The 26,043-nt window shown below is 49.2% G+C and overlaps 2 protein-coding genes across 5 annotated transcripts in view; one reads left to right on the top strand and one right to left on the bottom strand.

Annotated features, from left to right (window-relative positions):
• MTHFS (methenyltetrahydrofolate synthetase) overlaps nucleotides 1–26,043 on the top strand; it is a 599,465-nt gene that overhangs the window by 254,010 nt on the left and 319,412 nt on the right. The gene's annotated exons all lie outside the window — the stretch shown is intronic.
• The window catches only part of FAH (fumarylacetoacetate hydrolase), a 36,136-nt gene that overhangs the window by 1,812 nt on the left and 8,281 nt on the right, over nucleotides 1–26,043 (bottom strand). For all 4 annotated transcript variants that reach the window (XM_050799979.1, XM_050799980.1, XM_050799977.1 and 1 more), the window contains 9 exons: nucleotides 24,304–24,394; nucleotides 18,159–18,256; nucleotides 17,992–18,044; nucleotides 14,729–14,828; nucleotides 13,831–13,961; nucleotides 11,902–11,977; nucleotides 8,757–8,803; nucleotides 6,430–6,531; nucleotides 5,498–5,615 (listed from right to left, as the gene is read on the bottom strand). In XM_050799979.1, the coding sequence (XP_050655936.1) occupies nucleotides 5,498–5,615; nucleotides 6,430–6,531; nucleotides 8,757–8,803; nucleotides 11,902–11,977; nucleotides 13,831–13,961; nucleotides 14,729–14,828; nucleotides 17,992–18,044; nucleotides 18,159–18,256; nucleotides 24,304–24,394 (816 nt within the window). The remainder of the gene's footprint in view (nucleotides 1–5,497; nucleotides 5,616–6,429; nucleotides 6,532–8,756; nucleotides 8,804–11,901; nucleotides 11,978–13,830; nucleotides 13,962–14,728; nucleotides 14,829–17,991; nucleotides 18,045–18,158; nucleotides 18,257–24,303; nucleotides 24,395–26,043) is intronic.

The raw sequence follows: 26,043 nt of genomic DNA, 5'->3' as shown, positions 1-26,043 counted from the left end.
GGCACCACTGAGACGACACCAGGCCCAGGATGGAGGCAAAGCCACTTCTGGGGATGCTAATGACCTTGAGTTACAGAAAAATACTATTAGATCCCCTCGCCTGCTGGAGGCAAGCTCCAAACATGGAGCTGTGCTTTCTGCTACCCGATGTGAAGAGAAGAAATGATGCATTACAAGATCCCAGAAGCCAAGAGAAAGAAATCCGAGCACAATGCTGAGAAGACTCATGGCCGTCTGACACCGAGACCAAGGGTGGATCCGCACGACGGGGTCAACGACATCTTCAGAACAAGCCCTACCGGCCCGAAAGGGTACAGCTTCTCTGAGGTGGTCCTCATGGCCACCCCTGCCCAGCAGCAGCTCAACCCAGCATGTTTCCTCGGCCCTCTCCCTTCCACTGCCTGGTCATCTGAACGGGCCTTCCGGCTCGGGCCACTCTGACCACTCTCCTTCTCTGGAAAGGCAGCAGCTTGAACACCACAGTGGCATTCCCGGAATTTTTGGTCCTGGAGCCCCTTACCCTCCCTGGCGCCAGCACAGTCAAGCCAGCCTCCCTGGCTGGGCGCACCCCATGACCCACATGCTGACAACGTGCAGGGATGCCCTTTGTCAAGAACTATGCCCTCGCCTCTTCTGTTGCTCAGTTTCATTATTTTCTGTCAGTCACTTTTCCATCTCAGTGCTCAGAAATATCCACACCACTGGAGGAAAAAAAAAAAAAAAGCCTATTAAAGTAAAACTGGCTCCCAGCAGAAATTTATTAAACAACTATCAAAACAACTAACTCGGAACTGCAGCATTTTTAAAGAGCCTTCTCCCAAACATGGTCCTGAAGGAGAACGGTCACCGCTTCTACACCCTGGGACCCCTGGCCACCCTTGCCCAGGAATTCTGTGCCAGGCAAGGGAAGCCATAAAGCTAGAGAGAGAAACTGGAATAAACAGAGACACAGGAAGACCAGGTGGCAGATGCCACCACTGAGAGATACAGGGAAAGAAACGAAAGACTTTTGCTCAGATATTGTTTCCAAATAATGTCAGATACCAAGAAAGAATCCACAACAAACCACAACTATCAACACATCTAAGATCCGAAGGAGAGTGGGAAATGCATGTGTCCAGCAGTGCAGAGCCATCTGTGCAAATGCCTGTGAGAACACATTCTTGCAAGTTGCAAGCTGAACACTAGATGGGGCTTGTGAGCAAGACTAGGGGATGGATGAGTTACACCAAGACCATCAGAGATTTTTGTTAATTGTTGGTTTGTTTACTTCACCTGTTCTCTTGCTGAACATTTTGTGGTTTTTGGACTCTCAGAAATGAGAATCTCATTGCACTACTTAAAGAGGCAAGAGGACACAAGGGTTCAGAGCACAGCTCCTGGAGCCCAGCTGCCTGTGTTCAAACCCTGGCTCCACCCTGTATCGCCTGTGTGATCCTGGGTAAGTATGCATCTTTCTGGGTCTCAGTTTCCACATCTGAAAAATAGAGACAATAAAAGTAGCTGCCTTGTTAGGAATAGAAAATGTACTGCAGGTAAAGCACTTGGCACAGTGTCTGGCCTGCAGTAAGTGCTGCGGCATTGGCTGATGCCAGCACTTCTGAATGTTCTATCACATTTCCAATGGTTAGAAATTGATCTGGGGAAGAAGCATCCGTGAAGAGCAAGCAGGGAAATGAGAGGCAGCCATAAAGGCATCTGAGCAGGTACAGAGAAGGAGGAGGAAAGCCAGGAAGAGCTGAAGAAACCATGTGTGGCTTTCAAGCAAGAAAGCAGCTCAGCAGGGCCACGTGACCAGTGAAGTCATAGAAGGTGACGGCAGAGCTGTCCGCCGACACGGGGCACCTTTGCACAAGGTAACACAGCTGACGCACCACCTCCACCTGCCTGCTCCTCTGCTTATCCCCTCTTTTCCCCCATAAACACACAGCCCAAATTTTAGCAATATTCACTCATTTGAGTTTTTCAGTGGTCCCCTTCTGTATGAAATTCTCTTTTTTATTTTTATTAATATATAATGTATGCCTCTCATCTTAGCAAATTATAATTCTTCTTTCTTGGTTCCAGGGGATTTTGCGCATCTGTTCCCATTTCCCTCTTCACTTGCCAACACATGCTTCTTCAGATCCAAGGAACTGCCTTCCCTGAATTCCTCTGCTGGCCTCCAAAAATCCTTCTGGAGCAAGGCATTGTATACACAAACAAACATGGAAATGACTCTCATGGCATCTTGGCTCCTTTCTCAATCCTTCCCTGGCTCAAATGTCAAGAACACATGTGCATTCCAACTGCTAAATACCAGCCTCCTTTCTTCCAGGCCCTGGACAGCTGCCTGGTCTAGCATGGCTTAGTCAGGGGCCCTTATCACACTGACAACAGAGAGCTAAAGCCACCATTTTCTCTTCTGCCATCATCTCTTTCCTTCCTTTCCCCAAATCAAAACTTCAGAAAGTGCTTTCACTCAATCCACAGAACCGTGACCAAAGGCCTGCGGTAGGTCTGGCAAGCATTGCAGAAAGACTAGAAACAAACCCAGCAGGGGAATCAGAAGACCTCGGTTGCAGCCTGGCTTCCCCAGTTGTGGGACTTTTGTCAAGTAACCTGCCTTCTATCAGCCTAAGTTTTCCACTCTGCAAAATGGAGGCAATGATATATTACCAAATGGCTATTGTGAGTAAAAAATGAAATAAGGAAGGTGGACATGCCTACAATATGGTTGGCTACTAGCAGATGTTCAGTAAATATTGTCAAATGCAAATTAGAGAGGTTTAATTAGGCTGCAGAAATGTGAGCAAAACGGGTATTTATTGACTAATAATGGGTATCATCTGCTGTTTTGAACTCGGCCTGCATCTTCTCTACCAAATCCACTTTATTCAAAGAACTAACCAACAGCCACACTGAGCATGCACTACGTGGTTGCTACTTGGACTAAACTTCGCTCTCCAAGAGCTCTGGAGTGGACTAAATTATGGCCCCCAAAGACATACAGCCGAATCCCTAGGACCTGTGAATGTTACCTTATATAGTAAATTTTTTGGAGATGTGATTAAGTTAGGATCTTAGAATGAGGAGATTGTCTAGGTGGGCCCTAAATACTATCACATGTGTGTTATAAGAGAGAGGTAAAGGAGATGAGACAGAAGAGGCGGCGACAATGTGACTGTGGAGGCAGAGATCGGCACGATGTGGCCACAAGCCAAAGAGGCTTCCACCAGACGCTGGAAGAGGCCAGGGACAGACGCTCCCCAGAGTTTCCAGGAACGTGGCACTGCCAACACGAGGATTTTGAACTTGTACCTTATAGAACTGTGAGAGAATACATTTCAGCTGTTTTAAGCCACAAAGTTTGCGGTACTATGTTACTGAGGCCACAGGAAACTAACACAAGCTTTTAGTTAAGCACAGAAACTGACATGAACATCATTAACCAGAATTCTGTATTTTCCATGAATTGCTAGCAGAGAGGACAGAGATATTGATTCTACCTGAGTAACCAGAGAAGGTAACATTTGGGCTGAGCCCGTGTATATCCAAGGGTTTGCAGGTAATGAGAAAAGCAACTCTCTTATCACAGAGGGTTACGTATTAGAACGAGACTGTAAGACTAAGCAGGTAGAGCAGAATCAGAGGGGAAGATATTGATTTGTTGGAACAGCAGCTTTAAGAAGACCTTGAGTGGAAGAGTAATGGGAAAAGCAAACATGAAGGTTCATTTTTCAGGCACCATGAGCAGGATGGATTGCAAGGGCCTGGTGCAAAAGCTCGTCTAGGATTTCAGGCCTGGAAGGGTGATGGTGTGGAGTGGGTCCGCGGCACAGAGATGGCAGGACATTTTCCAAGGATGCCCAACAGACTGTGCTGATGAAACGGGGGCAAGGTTCCAGCCCATAGATTGTCAGCGGTACGAAGACAGTCAAGGAAGGAGGGGCGAGGGTGACAATTAGGCATCCCAAGGGAAATGTGTGGTCAGCAGGTGGAGAGCAGGACATGGAGTGTTAGTGCAGAGGTCGGGCACCACCTCGCCCCAGGGTGGCTGTTCTACTGGGCAAGCAGGTGCCACTGCTTGTCACTTCATGCAGGGATCCCATTAAGAAGAGGTCAAGAGGCAAAGCCTTCTAAAAACTGGGTTCTGGAAAAAAGCAGCAATGACAATAAAGAAAACTATGAAAAGACGACCATCATCGCCATTTTTAAGCACTCACAAGGTAACATGTCCTCTGATAGGTGCTTTAGACACTATCAAAGGTGTTAAACACCTAGGTTCTGAAGATAAGCTGCCTGGAAAGGAAACCAGATTTCATTATTTACTGGCTGCAGATCTGGGGCAACTCATTTAACCCCACTACGCCTTCACTTTCTCATCTGTAAAATGGCGCAGTCACGACACTGGAATATAAACCCAGAAGAGCAGAGACTTCATTTGTCTTTTTACCACCAGAACCCCAAGATGGGACTCAGAGTAGGTGCTCAATAAATGTCTACAAAGGGAATAAACGAGTTCATTTAATCTTTACAACTATGCTGTCAGGTTACGTATTGTATTCACTCCATTTTAAAGATGAAGAAGGCTGGGCACGGTGGCTCACGCCTGTAATCCCAGCACTTTGGGAGGCCAAGCCGGGCAGATCATAAGGTCAGGAGTTTGAAACCAGCCTGGCCAACATGGTGAAACCCCGTATCTACTAAAAACACAAATATTAGCCAGGTGTATTAGGAGAGCTTTTAGTTAATCATGGAAACTGACACGTACACAATTAGCACGCCTGTAATCCCACCTACTCAGGAGGCTAAGGCAGGAGAATCGCTTGAACCTGGGAGACGGAGGTTGCAGTGAGCCGAGACTGTGCCACCACACTCCAGATTAGATGACAGAGCAAGACTCTGACTCAAAAAAAAAAAAAAAAAAATTAAAGATGAGGAAAAACTGAGTCTCAGAAAGGTTAAATAACTTAATGAAGGTCGCACAGCTGGTGGGGGACCTGGGAGTCCAACCTGAATCTTTCCAGCTCTAAAGAGTGTGCTGCTAACCACTATGGTGCCCTTCCCCTCTATTAGTAAAATGTGGTAGGCAGAATGGCCCCCCAGAAGACTTAAGAGGCACCCTTGCCTCCTCGCAATGGGCTGCTGGGAAGCCTCAGCCACTAACTCAGCTGAACTTTCCTTGATCCTAGTCATAGCTCACCAAGTTTCTGCACAGGAGGTTTGCTGCAAAGTCTAGACCCTGAGGAACCTGCCAGGATTTTATAATTTTGCTCAGGGAGAAGGGAGACCAAGCAGAATGTCTACAGTCTTTCTGACCTGGGGAGACTCACGCTTGAAGTCCTGGGTAGCCATAGCTGTGGGGAAGGACAGAACAAGCAGGCAGAGACTCTGGGAGGCAGAGTCAGGATGCATTAGAACAGATGGCTTCATGGCCAGGTGGAAGTGTCCCGCAGCTAGAACAGTGCACGGCGGGCAAGGAGAAAGATGAGCTGCTGGGTTTGGCAGCCCTCACCTGTTATGATGACTTCATCCCCGTCCAGCAGAAACTTCCTGGTCTGACCATTCCCCAGGCTGATGGGCTTCGTTCCCTTCCACGACAGTTCCAGCATGGAGCCGAAGCTTTCTGGCTCCTTATTCACAGGAAAGGAAAGAAAGAATACCATGAATTTATGCCTTGGCTCTGGCATGGACCATGCTCAGCAAGACCTGGGAGTCCCGAGAAGCAGCAGGGGCCCTCATGCCCCTCAGAAACACTGTCTCGGCCTTGATGGGATCACTGCAGAGATGCCTTTGAGACTTGGAACTCTGCCCCTTCTTCCTGTGGGGACAGCAATGGTTCCACTAAGGACATCGCTTATTTAGGAATCAGTGAATCCCTGACCAGAGTGCCCAGTGCCCCCTGCAGCATCCCCTCCCCACTCTGGAGGCTGCAGTTTGCCCAGATACTGTGATGCTTAACACCCTCCTGTCGACAGCTCATGGAACAAGAGAGCTCGGCGAGGCCCCTGCAGGGAGTGACTGACGCACGCACCACCCCAAGATCATCGTCTCCGAAGGTTCTGTGACTCCCGCAGGCTTACAGGGGGACAAGTGGGCAGGAAGGGGCACAGCAACATGGCCACCTCATCCTGGGAGGGTACAGTGTGAGATGGTGACAACAAGACACTATCACTGTCTCCTGACTCCTCCCCACGTGTCACTGTGCTGCTCCCCTACAGAGGCAGAGACCCAGGCCTCCGTTCTCACACCAGTCTCCTTAGGTTTGCATTTGGATGAGAAGTCCCTACTGCACCCAGAGAGAAAGGCTATGAGGAAGACAGAGTTGTGAGATACACCCACCTTGGGCCTGAAATTCCTTCTTGAGGATGAGCTGAGGGCCCTCGGGGCTGTGTGGGGAGTAGGGATGCTCTGTGTGGGCAGCCCTCAGTGCAGCCAAATACTCACCGGCCCACTGATGGTCCCAGTAGCCAAGAGGTCCCCCGGCCGCAGGTTGCAGCCATTGACAGAGTGGTGAGTAAGCTGCTGCAGCATCGTCCAGTACATATACTGTGGGCAACGGACGCAAGGTGGAATGAGCAGCTGCAGGCTCAGCCTAGCATCCCGGAGGCAACTGAGCACAGCCTGCCCTGCTCACGACCACCTTCCCTGGCCTTTCCCCAGTCCCGAGCTCCCCCAGCCAGCTCTCTCCAGGCCCTTATAGCAAGGACACACTGTCCTCCTAGGGAGCTGCCCAGAGACTTCCCTCAAGCTCTTTCATCTCCTTCACAAGCTCCGACCTCAGCTCCTCTGCTACCTCAAGCCCACACTGACCACCTTCTCCAAGCAGCATCCCCTAGGGGCTGACCTTGCTGCTCAGTCCCTCAGCCTGCAACATGCCCATGTGTACAACACTCCACTCTGCCCTGGGAACACCCTCCAGTCCTGCATTGGGAGAGTCTAAGTCCTCACCACAGCAGAGGCTTCTTGTGAACAAAGCCCTTGCTCCCATTCTCCCATGCCGGCCCTTGGGATGGACACTGAGCAATGGAGCTGAATGATTCAAACACGATGTCAGGGCAGGCCAAGAAGTGATGGAGAGCTATGGGAGGTCAGGCTGTGGGCAGAGGGGTCCAAGGTACCACGTGCCCACCGAGACACTCAGAGGCAATGCACGCCCACGCCTGTCCCACGCCACAGCTTCTCACATCGCCACTCCTATAGTCATACATCCCAGCATAGGAAACCCAAAAGATGGATTCTTGCCCACAAGCCCCCACAAGGAGGCCCCTTAATTTCTTCTTACTAGCCTAAGGAGCCCAGAATAATATTAAATTAGAAGGGAAATTAGGGGAACTAGGAATGGTTCAATGATTCAGAGGATATTCAAAAGGCCAAGAAACAAATGAACCATAAACATATGACTAACATGCCCAGCTGCATTAGTCATTAGGAAAATGCAAACTGCAGTCACAATCCCCGGCACAGTCTGAATGAAAAGGCAAACACCACCAGGGCTGACGAGGATGTGGAGCAGGCAAAATGCTTACATGCTGCTAGTGGGAGTATATACTGGTATAACCACTTCAGAAAACTGTTTGGAAGTACTCCTAGGCTGAATCTACGTGTACTCTATGACCCAGCAAGCTTATTACTGGATATACACTCAACAGAAATGTGCACATATGTGCACCAAATGTGTGTACTAAAATGTTCACAGTAACTCTACGATAGCCAAAAACAATGGAAACAACCAAATGTCCATCAATTGTGGAATTGATGTGACTTAAAAAAATAAATCAAGTGTGGAATATATATATCGTGCAACACTAGAAGGCAATGAGAAAAATGAGCTATCACTGCAAAGAGCAACAGGGTCGAATCTCACAAATATAACACTAAAACAAAGAAGCCAGCTAGAAAAGAATACATGCTATCCTATGATTCCATTTCCATAAAACTGAAAAACAGAAAAAAAAAATATGGTAATAGAGGTCAGGAGAGGAGTGACCTTTGCTGGAGGGAGTGATTAAGTGACCTGGTGGGGCCCAGGGGTCTGCTGAGATGCTGGAAATGTCCCATTTCTGATCTGGGTGCTGGTTGCACAGGGATGTTCATTTTAGGAAAACTCTTCTAGCTATACATGTATAATATGCACTTTTTAAAATTTTTATTTTTTGAAATAGGGTCTTGCTCTATCACACATGCTGGAGTGCAGTGGCGTGATCATGGTTCACTGCAGCCTCAACCTCCTGGGCTCAAGTGATCCTCCTGCCTCAGCCTCCCAAGTAGCTGGGACCACAGGTGCATGCTACCATGCCCGGCTAATTTTTTTACTTTTTACAGAGACAAGGTCTCATTATGTTGCCCAGGCTGGTCTCAAACACCTAGGCTTAAGTGATCCTCCCACCTCGGCCTCCCAAAGTGCTGGGATTACAGTAATGTGTGCATTTTTATCTATGTGTATTACGTTTCAATTACAAGTTCACTTAAAAAATAAGTCACTCTCACCAATACAGCCCCTGGCAGGACAGGATAAACCAGGAACGAGACCTTTACAGGAACACCTATTGTCCCCCAAGAAAATCCCTGGCCACATTTATGCAGCCTCTGTGTTGAGAGAACTCTGTGACCCCATGGCCGCTCCTAAAAGAGACAGGCCATGGAAGCTCCAGGCCCACAGGCTGAGCCATCATCATATCCCAAAAGCAATGCCCTCCTCCTGCTCCTGCCAAGAAGAAGAGTCTCTCTTTCCCCCAATTCTAAGAAGCAGTCTGATCAGCGCCAAAACTTACCTTAGAATTGGACTTGCATATGGTAGCCGCCTGGCTCATTCCTTCTCCTGTTGGAAAGAAAAGCAATATTGATGAAAACTTAATTCCATGCTTCAGGGAGGCAAATAAAAAAAGAATTGTTCTGTGGCTAAAGCTTCCCATCGTCCAACATGATTTCACTTAAAGTCTGTGAAACAATTAGCTCCTAGGACATCAGAGCTGGGATGTCCAGGGTTGGCCAATACATGCGCACGAGTCACCACTTCCTCCTCCCACGCCTACAGCAGGCGGCATTAACTGATCACAGCGCATGTTTGCTCTGAGTCCACATGCAGCCTCAGAAATCCTTCTTAACACAGTGAACCTGGCACCCACAAATCCACTGGAGATAGTGTGCCATTTGAAGGCTACTTGTGACCTTTGACCAAGAATAACCTGCTGTCCCCTCAGGAGTCCTCTGGATAGCTGGGTCATCTGTCCCCTGCCAAGCTCCTCCAGTGATGGGCAATGTGCTACTTTACAATGGACTAAACAATATTTACTAAACATCTACTACATGCAAGTTACCGGACTGTTGTTGTTCCACTTCTGAACAACACTAATAAGTAGAAAGCTCCTCTGCTCCCTCAAAACCTGGCTTCAGGCCGGGCGCGGTGGCTCAAGCCTGTAATCCCAGCACTTTGGGAGGCCGAGACGGGCGGATCACGAGGTCAGGAGATCGAGATCATCCTGGCTAACACGGTGAAACCCCGTCTCTACTAAAAAATACAAAAAACTAGCCGGGCGTGGTGGCGGGCGCCTGTAGTCCCAACTACTCGGGAGGCTGAGGCAGGAGAATGGTGTGAACCTGGGAGGCGGAGCTTGCAGTGAGCTGAGATCCGGCCACTGCACTCCAGCCTGGGCGGCAGAGCGAGACTCCGTCTCAAAAAAAAAAAAAAAAAAAACCTGGCTTCCTCCCTTGCTCCTAACTTCCCCTCTGAGGTGGCACAGAACAGATGTGCTCTTCAGCCATGCGAATTCTGGGTCCCCCAAGCCTGCTCCTCCCCAGACCCTTTCACCTAGATCCCAACTCAGAACATCAGAACTGCAAATGCAAGACTACATCTCTGGACACCATGCTTTCTGGATAATTTTGTCCCTTCTCCACCAGTGGCCTCCCCTGGGTGAGTTCACCTCTAGGCAGGCAGGAAGAAATATCTAGGATGAAACCAGATAGAAAATACACTCCAAGCATGCATAGTGAGTGGCAGGAGGCCAGCCTAGAACTTGTGACGCTTGGATTGAGTCCCAGCCCTGCCATTAGCCAGGTAGGTGGCTCGGGGTGAATCCTTCTCCTCTCTGAGCCTCAGCTACCTGACCTGGAACCTGAAAGAGCAGGTCCAGCCCAGCTTCCCAGGGGGCCCTGAGCAGCCAGGAGGCTCTCTGTGGCAGCCTTTTCTCCGTGGAGCATCCTGCTCCCATGGCAACAGCTCCTCACTCCTGCAGGGTACTGAGCCTCCTGACAGGAACCACCTCATGAAGGGCCGAGACCCTGGAACTGGCAGTGAGACAGACACGGCAAAGGCTGGTGTGTGCAGACACAGCAGATGGAAGAATGGAATGGAGCTGGCTGGGCGCGGTTGCTCACACCTGTAATCCCAGCACTTTGGGAGGCTGAGGCAGGTGGATCACCTAAGGTCAGGAGTTCGAGAACATCCTGACCAACTTGAAGAAACCCCGTCTCTACTAAAAATACAAAATTAGCCAGGCATGGTGGCACATGCCTGTAATCCCAGCTACACAAGAGACTGAGACAGAAGTATTGCTTGGACCCAGGGGCGGGGGTTGTGGTGAGCCGAGATCGTGCCATTGCACTCCAGCCTGGGTAACAAAAGTGAAACTCTGTCTCAGGAAAAAAAAAAAGAGAAAGGAATGTAGCTAAAAAGGAGATGTGGTCAGAGTGTGGCTAGGAGGTCTGTGTGTGGCCACCAGGCAAACCCTCTCCACCTGAGGGCCTCTATTGGGACTGGAAAATGACACCTGACTCTTCCTAGGTACAGACCCTGTCCCAGACCTTTGCATGAATTGACATGTTTGGTCCTCACAACACACCATGAGGTCAACGCCATTATTATCCCATTTCATAGATGACAAATGAGGACATGGCCAGGTTGGGCAACTTGCCCAAAGTCCCGCAGTTGAGGAGCAGAGTCATGGCCTGCAGAGCCAGTCTCTTTATTACCAACTCTCTGCCGGTCTGTTCACGGAGCTGGGCTGAGCAGCCACAGGGAGATGTGGGCCCTGTCTACCTCAGGGCTGGCCCAGTGTGGGGATCTCAGGCCTGTCTGCAAGACACTCAGGGCTGGCCCAGGGTGGGAATCTGGGGCCTTGATGCGCTGGCTCTGTGTGGCCCCAGGGGCTCAGCCAAGCCTCCTGCGAGCAGACCCACAAGGACATGCTTTCAAACAGGCACTCAATGAAATGTGCCACCCACCACAGAAGTGAGGGTCAGTAGCGATATGTGAGCGGGGGCCAGGCAGCCCCTGGAGAGGCTGGAGACGGGATTCAAGTGGAAGACAGAGGTGCCGGACTCCATCCTTTCAGCCCTATCACTGAGAGCTCAGTGATAGGGTTAATGCCCTGTGGACCCAGTTAGGTTCCCAGTGAGCACCAGAGCGTCTCCTCCCCTCCTATTTTATTTTATGTTATTCTATTCTATTCTATTCTATTCTATTCTATTCTATTCTATTCTATTCTATTTTTTTGAGACAGAGTCTCGCTCTATCGCCCAGGCTGGAGTGCAGTGGCGCCATCTCGGCTCACTGTAAGCTCCGCCTCCTGGGTTCACGCCATTCTCCTGCCTCAGCCTCCCGAGTAGCTGGGACTACAGGCGCCCACCACCACACCAGGCTAATTTTTTGTATTTTTAGTAGATGGGGTTTCACCGTGTTAGCCAAGATGGTCTCGATCTCCTGACCTCATGATCCACCCGCCTCGACCTCCCAAAGTGCTGGGATTACAGGCGTGAGCCACCGTGCCCGGCCCTCTTTCCTTTAGAAGAGCCACACGTCTCCAGGGCTGTAGCATGTGCCCCCACCCTTGCCAAAGCTCAGGAGCCTTCAGGACAAGGCACACAGGCACACATTCCCTCAGAGCTCCTGGCCATGTCAATCCCCCCACGACATACCTTTCAGGGCAACAGAGAGGTTGATGTCAAATGTGTAGGGCTGATCATGGCAGAGATACGGCAGAGGCCTGGGGTCCTGGGAGGGCAAAGCACAGCACAGAGGTCACTGGCAGGTGGGCTGAGCTCACCGGCAGCACCTGTTCCCCCAGGCAGAGGGTCTGAGACAGCAGGAGCATTCCCTCTCCAGGGTCCCAGCACTGTGTCCTTGGATAGCAGTGGGGGGATCATACTGTGGGGCTCCAGGAAAAGCAGCCAAGGAAGGGGCATCAGTAGGTCAAAGGTCACAGAAGCCAAACCAGAGATGTTCCTGTAAGCCACGGGAGGGGAGAGAAAGGGAAGGTGGGCAGCAGACAAGTCAAGATGGGGAACAAAGCATGGCCTGTGAGGAAAGGCTGGGGCCTGTGAGGAAAGGCTGGGGCCTGAAAGGGCATTGCAGGGCCCCTGGAAGGCAGAGGGGTCACAAAAGAAGCAGACAGCCCTGGCTGGTGTTGGAGCCAGCGAGGGAGGCAGCTTGGGTGGCTGGGCCAGAACATCTGCACTTCGGCCAAAAACAGTGTTTTCCAAAGCATGGTACGTCAGTCACCCATGGGACATGAGATCGTTTTTGGTGATTCTAATAGTTATGAAACACTGTAGCTAGTGATGCCAGTAGGAATATAAAGTTCCCTTCTTAATATATTAAGTTTTAAACTGGGAGCCACTCTGAAGAAAAACATTAAGTAAATAATAGTTCAGAAGGGGTAACAGTAGTGATGATTGTACATAAATGGTGTTCAGGAAGGGCTGGCACAGAGGAGTGTGGGCAAAGCCTTGTGATGACAGACCTGGAAGAAGGCAGATGACTGAAGGACAAGCAGAGAGAGGCTGTGGCCTTCCGGCCCTAGGGAGACTAGACAGGGCTGCTGTCGGCTAGAGAGAAAGCCACGTCCTGAACACTGAAAATGAGCAGGGGTGGGCAGGGAGCAGCGAGGAGAGAGCAAGGGGCGAGTGTGAAAGCCCCACAGTACTTCACTAGAACTGGCTTGCAGGGAAAGACCTCAAGGTTGTTTGTAGCACAGCAAACATGAGATGACCCCAGAGGCAGAGGAACACGGGATAGCAGTGTGGGTGCAGGACCTGCACAGGGTGTTGCTAGACGCCCCCAGCAAATGAGTGGTGAGATGCTCAAGTGAGGATGTGCAAATGGCTGGGAGCTTGGCCTGGATCCCCACAGGGAGGTCAGAATTGGAGAGGGGCATCGTGAGGACTCAGAGACACTGGAGAACGAGGACAGGTCACATGCCAGAAGCCAAGGGGTGAGGCAATGCCAACAAGAGTGAGGGGCCACAGGAAGTCCATGCTGAAGGGAACACAAGGTCATGACACTGGCTATCGGGTCACAGGTGACTCTGGCCAGATGTTGCCAGTGATGGAGTGGGGCAGATTGCAAGAGGCTGAGAAGAGGGGACTGGGACCAGGGGTCAAGGCCTAGGCCCAGTGGTAGACCCAGTGGTGCTGGGAACCAGAGGCTGCCGGGACTCCCTTGTTGCTGGACTCCAAACTGCATTCTATGAGTTGGGATCCAGGTGGCGCCATTTGCACAGAACACGATTTGATGGCCACCTGGGAGGTTGTGCAATGTTGGTACCTGCAGGGACTCCTCCTACCAACTGGCCAGATCCCCTGGTCTTGCAAGATTCTTAAGGTTACAAAATCCTGTGTTTTCTCCAAGAACTGTGCCAGGGTCAGGGAAACCATAAGGGAGAATGATGCCCTGGCTGCCTGGAGGTAATCGTGGCCAGGAACTCCCAGGCACTCCACTGTGGGCATGCCGTGGGCACAGGGCTTCCTTCCCGATGGTCTGCATGCCCGGCATGTCCACTCAGTGGGCAAGCAGGCTCGGAGGCAGCAGGGCTGGGTTTGGGAGCTTCCTGCAGAGAGTGTGCTTACCTGCTTCGGGTTGGGCACAGCAAAGGGCATGAGAGCATCCATGGGCACCACCCACGGAGAGATGGTGGTCCCAAAACTCTTCCCAAGGAATGGCCCGAGAGGGACATATTCCCACTTCTGAATGTCTCGTGCTGCAGAAGAAGGGCGCACCCGGGACTTACAAAGGCTGATCAGGGCCTCTCCCCAAGACCCCCTCCTGCCCTTGACCAAGGAGAAAAGACACCCAGCACAGCCCCTCCACAAAGCTCAGCCCCAGCCAGGCTGCCCCAGGACCAAGGGGCAAGAGCATCCAATGCCAAGGACAGAGGTCCTTTGAGGCCACTGTGCCAGGCTACAGCAAAGAGAAGGATGACCCAACGGTAGTCAGGATATCCCCCAGGAAGGGGCCGGAAGCTCATCCTCAAACTATGAGGGAGACACTTCCTGGGGCTTACGGTGCCACCTTCCTCCCACATATCGCAAAGGGTTGAGGGCTCAGGCTCAGAAGCTGGACTGTTTTGCTTCAAATCTTAGTTCAGCAATTAACTGAAATCTCCCTGTGCCTCAGTTCCTCATCTGCAAAATGGGAATGATAATATTGCACATGCCACGTAGGGATCAGCGGGAGAATATATGTAGGATGTTAAGCACGGGGCCTGACACATAAGTGCTCAGTAAATATTAGTTATGGTGTCAGCCGTGTCCCTAGCCACTCATGAGGAAACTGGAGCTCAGAGGAGTTAAGTGAGTGGCCTGAGTTCTTAGAGCTGAAACTTTGTTTGATACCCAAACCCACACTCTCAGTCACTGCATCAACTGCCACTTTTGACCTGCACCAGATCTTCAGCTTCTATAAAATTGCCCCCAGTCCCCAGCCTCCTCCACCTCATCTCCACAGGAGCAGAACTCCAGTAATTACCACTCCAGTCGTTCATAAGGACCATCCCAAAAATGTGCTCATGGGCCTTGGAAATGGGGATCGGCTCTCCCAATCTGTTTCCAGGGCCTACAAAAAAAGCCTGACATGGGGGAGAGTTCATTAGAATCCGGAGCTGATCTGCCCGCCCAGGTCACTTGTCACCTAGAGAGCAAAGGTCAAGTATTTCCAAACTCCAGCCATGGATCAGGACTGCCACAGGGGCCTGGCAAGAATCCACTGTGTTTCTAAGTCAGAGGTCGGGTAGACGCCTCAGGAAAGCAGTGTGCAGTGGTGTGCCCTGCCCCCGCCCCCAGCCTTCCTTCCATGCCCCTGAGCTCCACAGCAGCCTCCCCTCCCTTCAGTGCATCCCAGACCACTCTGCTCTTTCCTCTTCGTCCCATACAGGCTTTGCCTTTCAAGACTTGACAGCTACATGGGGCTTGTAAAACTGAAACTATCAGAGTTTGTATTCATGTCATGAAAAGCCAGGCCAGACACTGTGGCTCACGTCTATAATCTCAGCACTTTGGGAGGCTGAGGTGGAAGGATCACTTGAGCCTAGGAGTTTGAGACAAGCCTGAGCAACATAGTGAGACCCACCTCTACAAAAAATAAACAAAATTAGCCAGGCATGGTGGCACCTGTCTGCAGTCCCAGGTACTTAGGAGGCTTATGTGGGTGGACTGCTTGAGCCAGGGAGGTCAAGGCTGCAGTGGGCCGAGATCACGCCACTGCACTCCAGCCTGGGTGACAGAGCAAGACCCTCTCTCAAAAAAATAAAATAAAATAAAAATAAAATTTTTTTAAATGAAAAACCAAAAGACTGCCTCCTTCATGCAGCAAATAGTGCCAGAGAGAGCACACCCCACAGCCTCTAACCCCAATCCATCACCCCACTACCTCTAAAGAAAAACAGCACCAACGTGATGTCCATGAACCAACAGACTAGCCAGACATCATTAGAAAGAAAAAATTGGGAAAATCTCTTTCGAAAACACATAGACTCAGCCATGACATTTGCAAAACTTAGTCACCATTGTATTTGTTCTGTGACAGTAAACATTACAAACTTTTCATCAAGATAAAAAAAGAACCCAAAACACTATCTTATGGAGAATCCCACAACCTTCAGTCCAGGTGACCTGGGTTCTCTGCCCCAACCATTTCTCCACACGCTGACTCTCTCTGTCTTTTCTCTCCCCCTCTCAACAGGGACCAACATGGGTGAAGTGTCTGCCTGCAGAGTCCTTAGTTCTCCCAGAGAGAAGACCGTGGCCCCAAACCAGGGCTCAGATGCCCTGCTCTGATGAATCTCAGCTGGGAGTCCTCCTCCCAAAGTCTCACATGGCACCCTTGCTAAGGCAAGAGGAGGCAGAGGGCTGGCAGGGAATGCTCTGCTATCCACAGGCTATTCAGCAGTGCCCACTCATTTCCCTCCTCTGGACTGAATCCAGAGAAATCACATGGAAGCCCAGGAGAGACAGGGAGCTCCAGAAAAGCAGACAGGCCTTCCAGCCTGCATCCACCAACCAAGGCTTCCCACTGCCTCAGCCTGACTCGGTGGCCCCACGACAGCTTCTTCTACACCATCAGTGATGAGGCACTCAGAGTTTCCTGAGGCAATGCCTAAAACTGTAGGTGCTGACTATGGGAAAGCCCCCTCCACCTGCCTGTCTGCATTTCCCACATGGAGGCTGACTCCACCCTTGGGCATCAGACAACCCAGGAGATGCTGAAGACACTGCCAGGTCCCTGGAGCACTCCCTCCCCCAGGTCAGCTCCTCCTTCCCATCACTTTCCTGGTCCCCTCACCTTGGGGGCTGCCCAGATTTCCATGTCCCCTCTGGAAAATGGGCAGCCCTGCAGCATGAGGGATCCTCAGGTGGTGGGACCAACTATACCAATATCAACATCCAGGTTGTGATAGGCACCATGGTTACGAAGGATGCTGCCATCGGGGGAGGCTGTGTGAAGGGTATTGGGATCTCCATATTATTTCTCACAACTGCATGTGAGTCTACGATGACCTCAAAATAAAAAGTTTAATTTTAAAAAGTATGCAGCCCTACAGTGACCACAGTTCTGAGGTTGTGTGGGCCCAGCTATGGGGCTGATACAGTCAATTCTTGTCACTCCTGGTAATTATTATTTTGGGGTTTTTGTTGTTGTTGTTGTTTTGTTTGTTTGTTTTTGAGATGGAGTCTTGCTGTGTCAAGCAGGCTGGAGTGTAGTGGTGTGATCTCTGCTCACGGCAACCTCTGCCTCGTGAGTTCAAGCAATTCTCCTGTCCCAGCCTCCCAAGTAGCTGGGATTACAGGCATCCGCCACCATCCCTGGCTAATGTTTGTATTTTCAATAGAGACAGGGTTTCACCATTTTGGCCAGGCTGGTCTTGGACTCCTGACCTCAGTTGATCCACCCGCCTTGGCCTCCCAAAGTGCTGGGATTACAGGCATGAACCTCTGTGCCTGGCCGGGTAATTAGTTTTTATAAAGTCATCATGAACACAGAATTAGCAAATATGGAATGACTGTTCCCAGAGGAAACACAGGATTAGGTTGCTGCAAGCCTTTGGTCAGAAAATGTTTATCAACTAATCAAAACTTAACTATATAACCTTGTTTTATGTATGTTTCTGCTTAAAAACACTTTATGTAATATATTTTGTTGATTCACAAACATTGAGCTCAGGCAGCAGCACTGTACCTTGCCTGAATGAAGCTTACTAACACGCATATTCTCTCCATTAGGCACATCACAGTCTTCCTGTGCTAGGGACACTAGACGGCACTTCAGCACTGCACTTGGGGCCATTATAAAAAAACAGTGAAACTGCTAAAAAAGCACAGATACACACAAAAAAAACATGGCACTAAATAGACCACAAAGGACACGTGTTTACAGCATGAGCTGAGACAAGAAGGCAGAGTAACACCTTGTCCAGCCTCACCTGGGAACGTGCTCACCGGGCAGCTCATGTTTCACTGCTCTGCGCATGTCCACACGTGCCCACAAAAGCTCTGTGAATATTAATTTTGGACTTACAAATAAATGTTAGCAAATAGTTGTGAATTCTCAAATACAGAATCTGCAAGTAATGAGACTCAACTGTCCTTCTGACGGCCAGGTGGGGACACAGAGCAGCTGCCAATGTGGCTGAAGAGGAGAGGAGGGGGCGGCTCATGGTGCAGGCAGCCATCCCAGAGGGCTCTCCTGCTGGGTGTCTATAGATCCCGTGGCAATAAAACACCAAGCTCACTCACCATTTCCAGTTCCATGTCCAAGAGCTTGCAGGCACCATACACAGGAGGCTTAGCTGGAGTAACACCAGAAAAAAAAAAAAAAGACTGCTGTGAGTGAGGCCACAGAACTCACTGTGTGGAAACAGAGAGCTGGGCACCAGCAGGGTCTGGATGCTGGGGTCACTTACAGTCATCAGGTTTCATCTGCCCCATAGGCCTTCGGATTGGGGTACCAGACACCACGATGGAGGAGGCACGGCCATGGTAGCCCACTGGTAAGTGCAGCCTGAGAAAGAAAGGCAAGAGAATGCAGGGCATCAGAGCTGTTACATGTTGTCAATTAAGTTTAAAAACTTCAAAACTTAGAAACAAAGAGTCGCCATATACATATGGCTCAAAAATCAAAAGGTGCTTACAAGTTTCCATCCATGGACACATGGATAAACAAACTGTGGTACATACATACAGTAGAATATTATTCAGCCTCAAAAAGGAAGAAAATTCTGGACTAGGTGCAGTGGCTCGTGCCTGTAATCCCAGCACTTTGGGAGGCCGAGGCAGGCAGATCATATGAGGCCAGGAGTTCGAGAACAGTTTGGGTAATATGGTGAAACCCGTCTTTACTAAAAATACAAAAATTAGCCAGGCATGGTGGTGCACGCCTATAGTCCCAGCTATTCGGGAGGCTGAGGCAGGAGAATTACTTGAACCTGGGAGGTGGAGGTTGCAGTGAACCGAGATCGCACCACTGCACGCCAGCCTGGGCAACAGAGCAAAACTCCGCCCCCCCCCAAAAAAAAAAAAAAAAAAAAAAAGATACGGCCATGTCCTAACTCCCAGAAAATATGGAAAAAGAGTCTTTTTACAGTTAATCAAGTTAAGAATCTTGAGATGTGATCATCCTGGATTATCCAGGTGAGCCCTACATCCAATTAGAAATGTCCTTATAAGAGACAGAAGAGAAGATGTAGAGAGGAGGAGAAGGCCACGTGAAGACAGAGGCAGACACTGGAGTGATGCAGCCACAAGGAACGCCTGCAGCCCCTGGAAGCTGGAAGCAGCAAGGACAGCGATGGTCCTAGAAGCTTCAGGAGGCGATGGCCCTGCTGACACCTTGATTGCAGACTTACGGCCTCCAGAAACTGAGGGGATAAATTCCTGTTGTTGTGACTTTTTCTCATAGCAGCCCCAGGAAATGGATACAGACCCACACCACACCTCACACATAAAAGGAAATCCAGATGGATTCAAGATCTAAATGTACAAAGAAAGGCTATTACGGACACTAGAAAAAACAACAACAACAACAAAAACACACACACACACGCACAAAATTTCCAAATTCTTGGGGTGGAGAAAGCCTTTCTAAACATTACACAAAAGTAAATGCCATAAGGAAAATGATTGGCATGCTTGACTTTATAAAAATGCAAAACTCTGTATCTAGAAAGACCGGCAAACAAAGAAAAAAGAACATACCAGGAGAAAATATTTGCAATGCATTGCAACAAAGGGTTAATTTCTATCACTTATAAAACACCTTTTAAACAAATAATAGAGAAGTGACTGTATAGATAAACTGGCAGAGTATGCAAAAACATCTGTGAAAAAAAATATATAAGAAGGCCAGGCACGGTGACTCACGCCTATAACCCCAGCACTTTGGGGGACCAAGGCAGGCTGATCGCTTGAGTCCGGGATTTTGAGACCAGCCTGGTCAACATGGCGAAAACTCATCTCTACAAAAAATAAAAAAATTAGCCAGGCATGGTGGCATGCACCTTTAGTCCCAGCTACTTAGGGGGCTGAGGCAGGAGGATGGCTTCAACCTGGGAGGTCAAGGCTGCAGTGAGCCAAGGTCATGCCACTGCACTCCAGCCTGGGTGACCAAGTAAGACCCTGTCTCAAAAAAAAAAAAAAAAAAAAGAAAGAAAGAAAGAGAAAGAAGGCCAGGCGCGGTGGTTCACACCTGTAATCCCAGCACTTCGGGAGGCCGAGGCGGGTGGATCACGAGGTCAGGAGATCGAGACCATCCTGGCTAACATGGTGAAACCCTGCCTCTACTAAAAATACAAAAAATTAGCCGGGCGAGGTGGCGGGTGCCTGTAGTCCCAGCTACTCGGGAGGCTGAGGCAGGAGAATGGCATGAACCTGGGAGGCGGAGCTTGCGGTGAGCTGAGATCACACCACTGCACTCCAGTCTGGGTGACAGAGCGAGACTTCGTCTCAAAAAAAAAAAAAAAAAAAAAAAAATATATATATGACACTGATGAACAGTTTTGCCTCTGGAGAAGGGAACTGGATGGTGGCCCATAGGTGCTTGAGTTCTGTTTTTTCCCATTGTTTACCCTTAAGTACCTTTTGAATTCTCAACCATTCATATATATTGACTCTTTTTATTGCTTTTAATTGTTTAAATGTTTGATAAATTATTTTGCAATATTTATGATATACAAATACATGTAATAACAAAAGTCACCATGCACTACCAAGGAGCTAAAGAAATACCACTTCACTAATCCAGTCCAATGCATCCTTGGGACCTCTCCCTGGTCTCACTCTTCTTCCCTCCCTTCCTGCCCCTCACCCTAGAGGAAACCAGCACGGTCCTCATTTCCCTATATTTCTAGACACTTTTATTACTGCACTGTTTTTTGGGGGACCGGGGGGTGAGGTTTGAGACAGAGTCTCGCTCTGTCACCCAGGCTGGAGTGCAGTGGCGTGATCTTGGCTCACTGCAACCTCCACCTCCTGGGTTCAAATGATTCTCCTGCCTCAGCCTCCCAACTAGCTGCGACTACTGGCGCCTGCCACCACAGCTGGCTAATTTTTTTTTTTTTTGAGACAGAATCTCGCTCTCTTGCCCAGGCTGGAGTGCAATGGCATGATCTCAGCTCACTGCAACCTCCGCCTCCCAGGTTCAAGTGATTCTTCTGCCTCAGTCTCCCAATTAGCTGGGATTACAGGCACGCGCCATCATGCCCAGCTAATTTTTGTACTTTTGTAGAGATGGGGTTTCACCATGTTGGTCAGGCTGGTCTCGAACTCCTGACCTCAGGTGATCCACCCATCTCGGCCTCCCAAAGTGCTGGGATTACAGACGTGAGCCACTACGCCCAGCTGCTAATTTTTGTATTTTTAGTAGAGACAGGGTTTCACCATACTGGCCAGGCTGGTCTCAAACTCCTGACCTTCTGATCCACCCACCTCGGCCTCCCAAAGTGCTGGGATTACAGATGTGAGCCACTGCGCCCAGCCCTACTGGACCATATTTTTGTATCTTTTTATAAAAATGATATTTTACTGTGTAATTATCTTGTATTACCTACTCCAAAAAACTTATTTTGTAAAAGACTGAGGTAGATTTAAACTTATTTACATGGAGATATGTCAATGATGAAGTGAAAAAAAAGCAAATTTCAGCATGGCCTCGTTTTGTTAACGAAAGAAATAAAATGCATATGTATGCATGCATATGTGTGGTCATGCATGTGTAACCTGGAGCAAAGTACAGGAGGCAGCACATCCAACTTGTTCAAAGTAGTTGCCCCTGGTGAGTGGCTGAGGAAGAGCTCCCTTTTTTACCCACTTTGGTTCCTTTATTGGATTAAATTATAAAATTCAATTGCATGCAATTACATGGCATGTAATAATGCAAACAATTCAGATGAAAAAAAGGAGTTAGTAATCTCTCCCCATCCAGCCACTCCCCTGAGGAAAGCAATGTTAATCTGCAGTCTGATATTTTTTGCCTTTCTCTATGCTCATACCAGCCTATGGAAATAATGTATGCATAAGTGTGTGTGTGTGCACGTGCACATGCGTGTGTGTGTGTTAAGCTGAAAAACAGCCCTCCAAAAGATATCCAGATCCTAATCCCTGCAGCCTGTGGATATTATTACATGGCAAAAAGGGTTTTGCAGATGTGATTAAGTTAGGGATCTTGAGATAGGGATACTGTCCCTGGTTATTTGAGTGAGCCCTAAATGTAATCACAAGGGTCCTTATAGACAGAGGCAAGGTCAAAGGAGGAAGTAGGAAATGTAACAGTGGAAGCGAGTGGTTGGAGTGATGTGAGGAAGGGGTCAAAAGGCAAGGGATACAGGCAACCTCTAAAGCCGAACAGTCAAGGAAATGGGTTCTCTCCTAGAGCCTCCAGAAGGAACAAGCCCTGCTGACACCTTGGCTTTAGCCAGTGAGACTGATTTTCGACTTCTGGCCTCCAGAACTAGAAGAGAATATATTTATGTTTTAAGCCACCAAGTTTGTGGTGATTTGTTACAGCAGCAACAGAAAACTAATACAGTGTGTATGTACATATATATTTTTTGTGCTTTTTTTATAAAAGAGAAACACACTTTACCTAATTGCCTATAGTTTACCTATTTCACTTAACATAGATCAATGAACATCTCTCTTGATCTAAATCTTTCACTAGCTACAAAACATTTCATATTGTGAACAGACCAACTTTTCAACCATTCCTCCACCGATAAGCATTCAGATTACTTCCAGCTCTGGGCCACTAGAAACTCTGCTAATTAACATCCTTGCTTTTGGATACAACCCACTGGTGCTTTTATTTCTGTAGGATAGATGCATGAAAGTGAGCATTGCAGGTCAAAGAGAAGACATATTTTAAATTGTAAATGTTTTACTTTACATATTTTCTGTAGTGTTTGAGTTAATTCCAGTAAATATACATTACATTTATAATGAAGACTATGTACAGAAAGTTAAAAAGTCACAGCCATGGGTCATCTTGCATCAAACATGGCTAGAGAAGGCCTGTTTGCTCTTATTCTGCAGAAGAACATGGGGCAAGGATGGCTGTGGCCCCCACACTTGGTTTCAGACATAGTCAACACTCATTTCCCAGGTCCCGGCTCTCCTCTCACTTCCTGGTACCCGTGCCCTTTGGCCACTGGGATCCTGGCACATAGGTGATAGCCAGCTCTTCTGGGGCTGGGCAGTCCACTGGGTCATCACTGCCAAGGACACTCAGATAGACAAGTTGAAGCTGGCTGGGGACAAATACAGCCTGGAGTCTGTAAAATGCAAGAGTCTCAAATATTTGCCCATCTCACATGGGAGCCTGGAACCCGGAGTATGGGTTCTGGTCTCAGATTCACCCGTGCCTTGTTCTGCAACCTTGGCCTTGTTGCTCAACATGTCTGGCTTGGAACTGCTCTCTCTCCCTTTCTTTCTTCTTCATCTTGGTTCTAACAGACCCTCCCCTCATGGCATAGCCTACTGGAGACACTCACTCAAGAGAGAGTAAAGCCCCGTCCCTAACCCAGCTCCTGTGTGTGACTGATGGCACCGGAGCCTGGGGTGTATGCCTGTCACTGTGTCCAAGCCCTCTTCAGTTCCAAGGAATCATCTCAACCAGCAGACAACACAGAACAAAGGGCAAGGATCCCAGCTCTGCATCCTCAGCTTGGTCAATGGCCTGATCTGGGGGCTGGGAGACAGGCTGTGGCCCTGTTGTGCTCAGGCAAGTTGATCCTTCTCTGAGCCCATTTTCCCATCTGTAAAATGGGGCTTACAATCATGGCCTTGTGACATCACAGAACTACTATGAGGTTCAAACAAATGAATGAAACAGATCACATGTTGAGGAATATACAGCACTGGGCACATTTGAGAATTCTCATTCATCAGAAAATGTAAGTATGGAGCATGCTAGAGTCTAAGACTTGCCCATAGTACGATAATACACAGCTTATAAATGAAAGACTCAGGCCGGGCGCGGTGGCTCAAGCCTGTAATCCCAGTACTTTGGGAGGCCGAGGCGGGTGGATCACGAAGTCAGGAGATCGAGACCATCCTGGCTAACATGGTGAAACCCCGTCTCTACTAAAAATACAAAAAACTAGCCGGGCGTGGTGGCGGGCGCCTGTAGTCCCAGCTACTCGGAGGCTGAGGCAGGAGAATGGCGTAAACCCGGGAGGCGGAGCTTGCAGTGAGCCGAGATCGTGCCACTGCACTCCAGCCTGGGTGACACAGCGAGACTCCGTCTCAAAAAAAAAAAGAAAAAAAAAAAATAAATGAAAGACTCCAGAAGGAGCGTAGTGATTCAGGGAATCTAATTCCAACCCCTGCTGTCCAAAGGAGCTTAAGAGACTTGCCCTTCGATCCCACAGCAAGTCCTGAGCCAAGCTGAGCAGGAGACCAGAAGCTGAGACCACTGCTTCCAGAGGTTACAACATCATAAGTGCTTTTCCTCCCCAGTTTACTTTAAGAAGAACTTGGCAGCCCCTGAGACAAACATGCTGCTGGAAATGAAAAGAAAGACTTTGAACTTATGCAAACATTTGGCCCAGAACATACCAATTTGGCATCAATGCATTCTCCTTGTCCCTGAACATGATTCCGACATTGGTAGCATGCTGCCGAGAGGAATAGAAGTCTGTGTAGTCTCCTGCAGAGGACAGACCCAAGAGATCCCATCAGCAACCCAGATGCCTCAGGAAAGAGAATGCACTGTTCTAAGCACTGGAGCCATGAGTGTGCACACAATACTGTTTACACATCCAGAGCTCAGCCTGCAGCCAGCGGTGACAGCACCAAATGCAATACAAAATATCCTCATTGAAGATTTGTTCTGAGAGCCCTCAGCTGAGAAGCAAAGAAGAAATTAGGAGTCCAGACTTTCTGAAACTGACAGTGGAATGTGAATACCAAGTGGCTGATACCACCCCCCTTCTCAGGCTCCCCACTTTTACCACACACAACTGCCATTCCCGAGTTCCCACAGGCTCCCTCACCACGCATATACTGACTGACTTCTCCTTTGTCCTGTGTGTTCAAATCCTGGCAACTCTTTGAGGCCCCCTCCTCCCTGAAGCCTTCCCTGCTCTCTCTAGCAGGATCTCTTGCCCCTCCAAATCCCCTCCCCTGAATCCTTCTGGGGCAGGCTTCGCTTCCCACTGGTGCTCCGGTTATGTGTGTGCACATCTTTGCTAGACTGTGGACATTCCAGGACAGCCCCAGCCCAGTCCTCATTTTCTTGGACTCTGCCCAAGTGCCAAGGACAAGGGTGTGCAGATGCATATCAGTGCCTATTGATTATGATGAACTGAACGGGCTGGCCAGCAAGCTGTAGGCATATCTACCATTCGGAGAATTAAAAATCTGAAAGAAAAACCAGTTGGGACAGTCTGCCTGTTTTATCTTCCTAAATGTCTCCTCGTCTCCTCAAAGAAAAAAAAAAAAAGCTGGGTATTCATCAATATCAACAGCCTAGACTAGCAACAGTCATGGTGAAGGGTGAGGAGAGGAAGAAAAGTCCGCGGGGCAGGTGGAGCCTTAGCTGCTGCTTCCCATCTTCGGTCCCAATGCACAGAAGTAATAGCTGAGAGATTTTTCAAAAGAATAAATCCAGAACAAAAAATAATAATAATAACAAGAAAGAGCACCATCAGTCAACCAAACATGATGAGGAATCCCTGAAAGACATATGGTTTGCACGACAGCTGGTTTGCCAAAAAATAGCACAGTCCCATGAGTGCGTGAGGGTAGGGAGTGAGAGGGGCTGGGAGGAGGCAGGTGACTCAGCCCCTGTCCCCAGTCCCATCCTCCAGTCAGCTTAGCCCAAGCAGCCCAGCAGCAAAGGACTCTCCCCGGACAGCAAGAGCTGTTCCAGGGAGGCAGTGTACCCCAGGGCAGGGTCAACCGGCTCCTCAGCTTACAGGTGCCCGGGTAACCCAGCCGAGGAGGCCTGTGCACAAGGAAGAGGGCTGTGCTTTGGGCCGCAGGCTGAACCAGCCCCTCTCTGCTTCAGGTTGAGAGTTTCAACAGCTCCAACTTCCTGAATGACGCTCCAACCAGACATCCTGCCACGTGCTCAAACTGGGGCCCTTCATAACCCTCTGGTGTCTTTCCTCAAAACTGCTCACAGACTGAGCTCAGAGAACTTGTCCCATAGCCTTTTGGGGAAGGAGAGCAATTTGCTGTGCGGGGAGCCATGTAGCTAGTCATGAAGTTGACCAGCCTGCAACTCACTACCTGAGCCAAGATATAGCCTGAGTGAATGCCGGGCTTGGGTGCTGAGAAAGGTCAGTGATGAGG

Source organism: Macaca thibetana, chromosome 7, assembly GCF_024542745.1.
Source record: "Macaca thibetana thibetana isolate TM-01 chromosome 7, ASM2454274v1, whole genome shotgun sequence".
NCBI lineage: Eukaryota > Metazoa > Chordata > Mammalia > Primates > Cercopithecidae > Macaca > Macaca thibetana.
The sequence above is the reverse complement of the archived record's forward strand: the minus strand, read 5'-3'. Positions and strand labels throughout refer to the sequence as shown.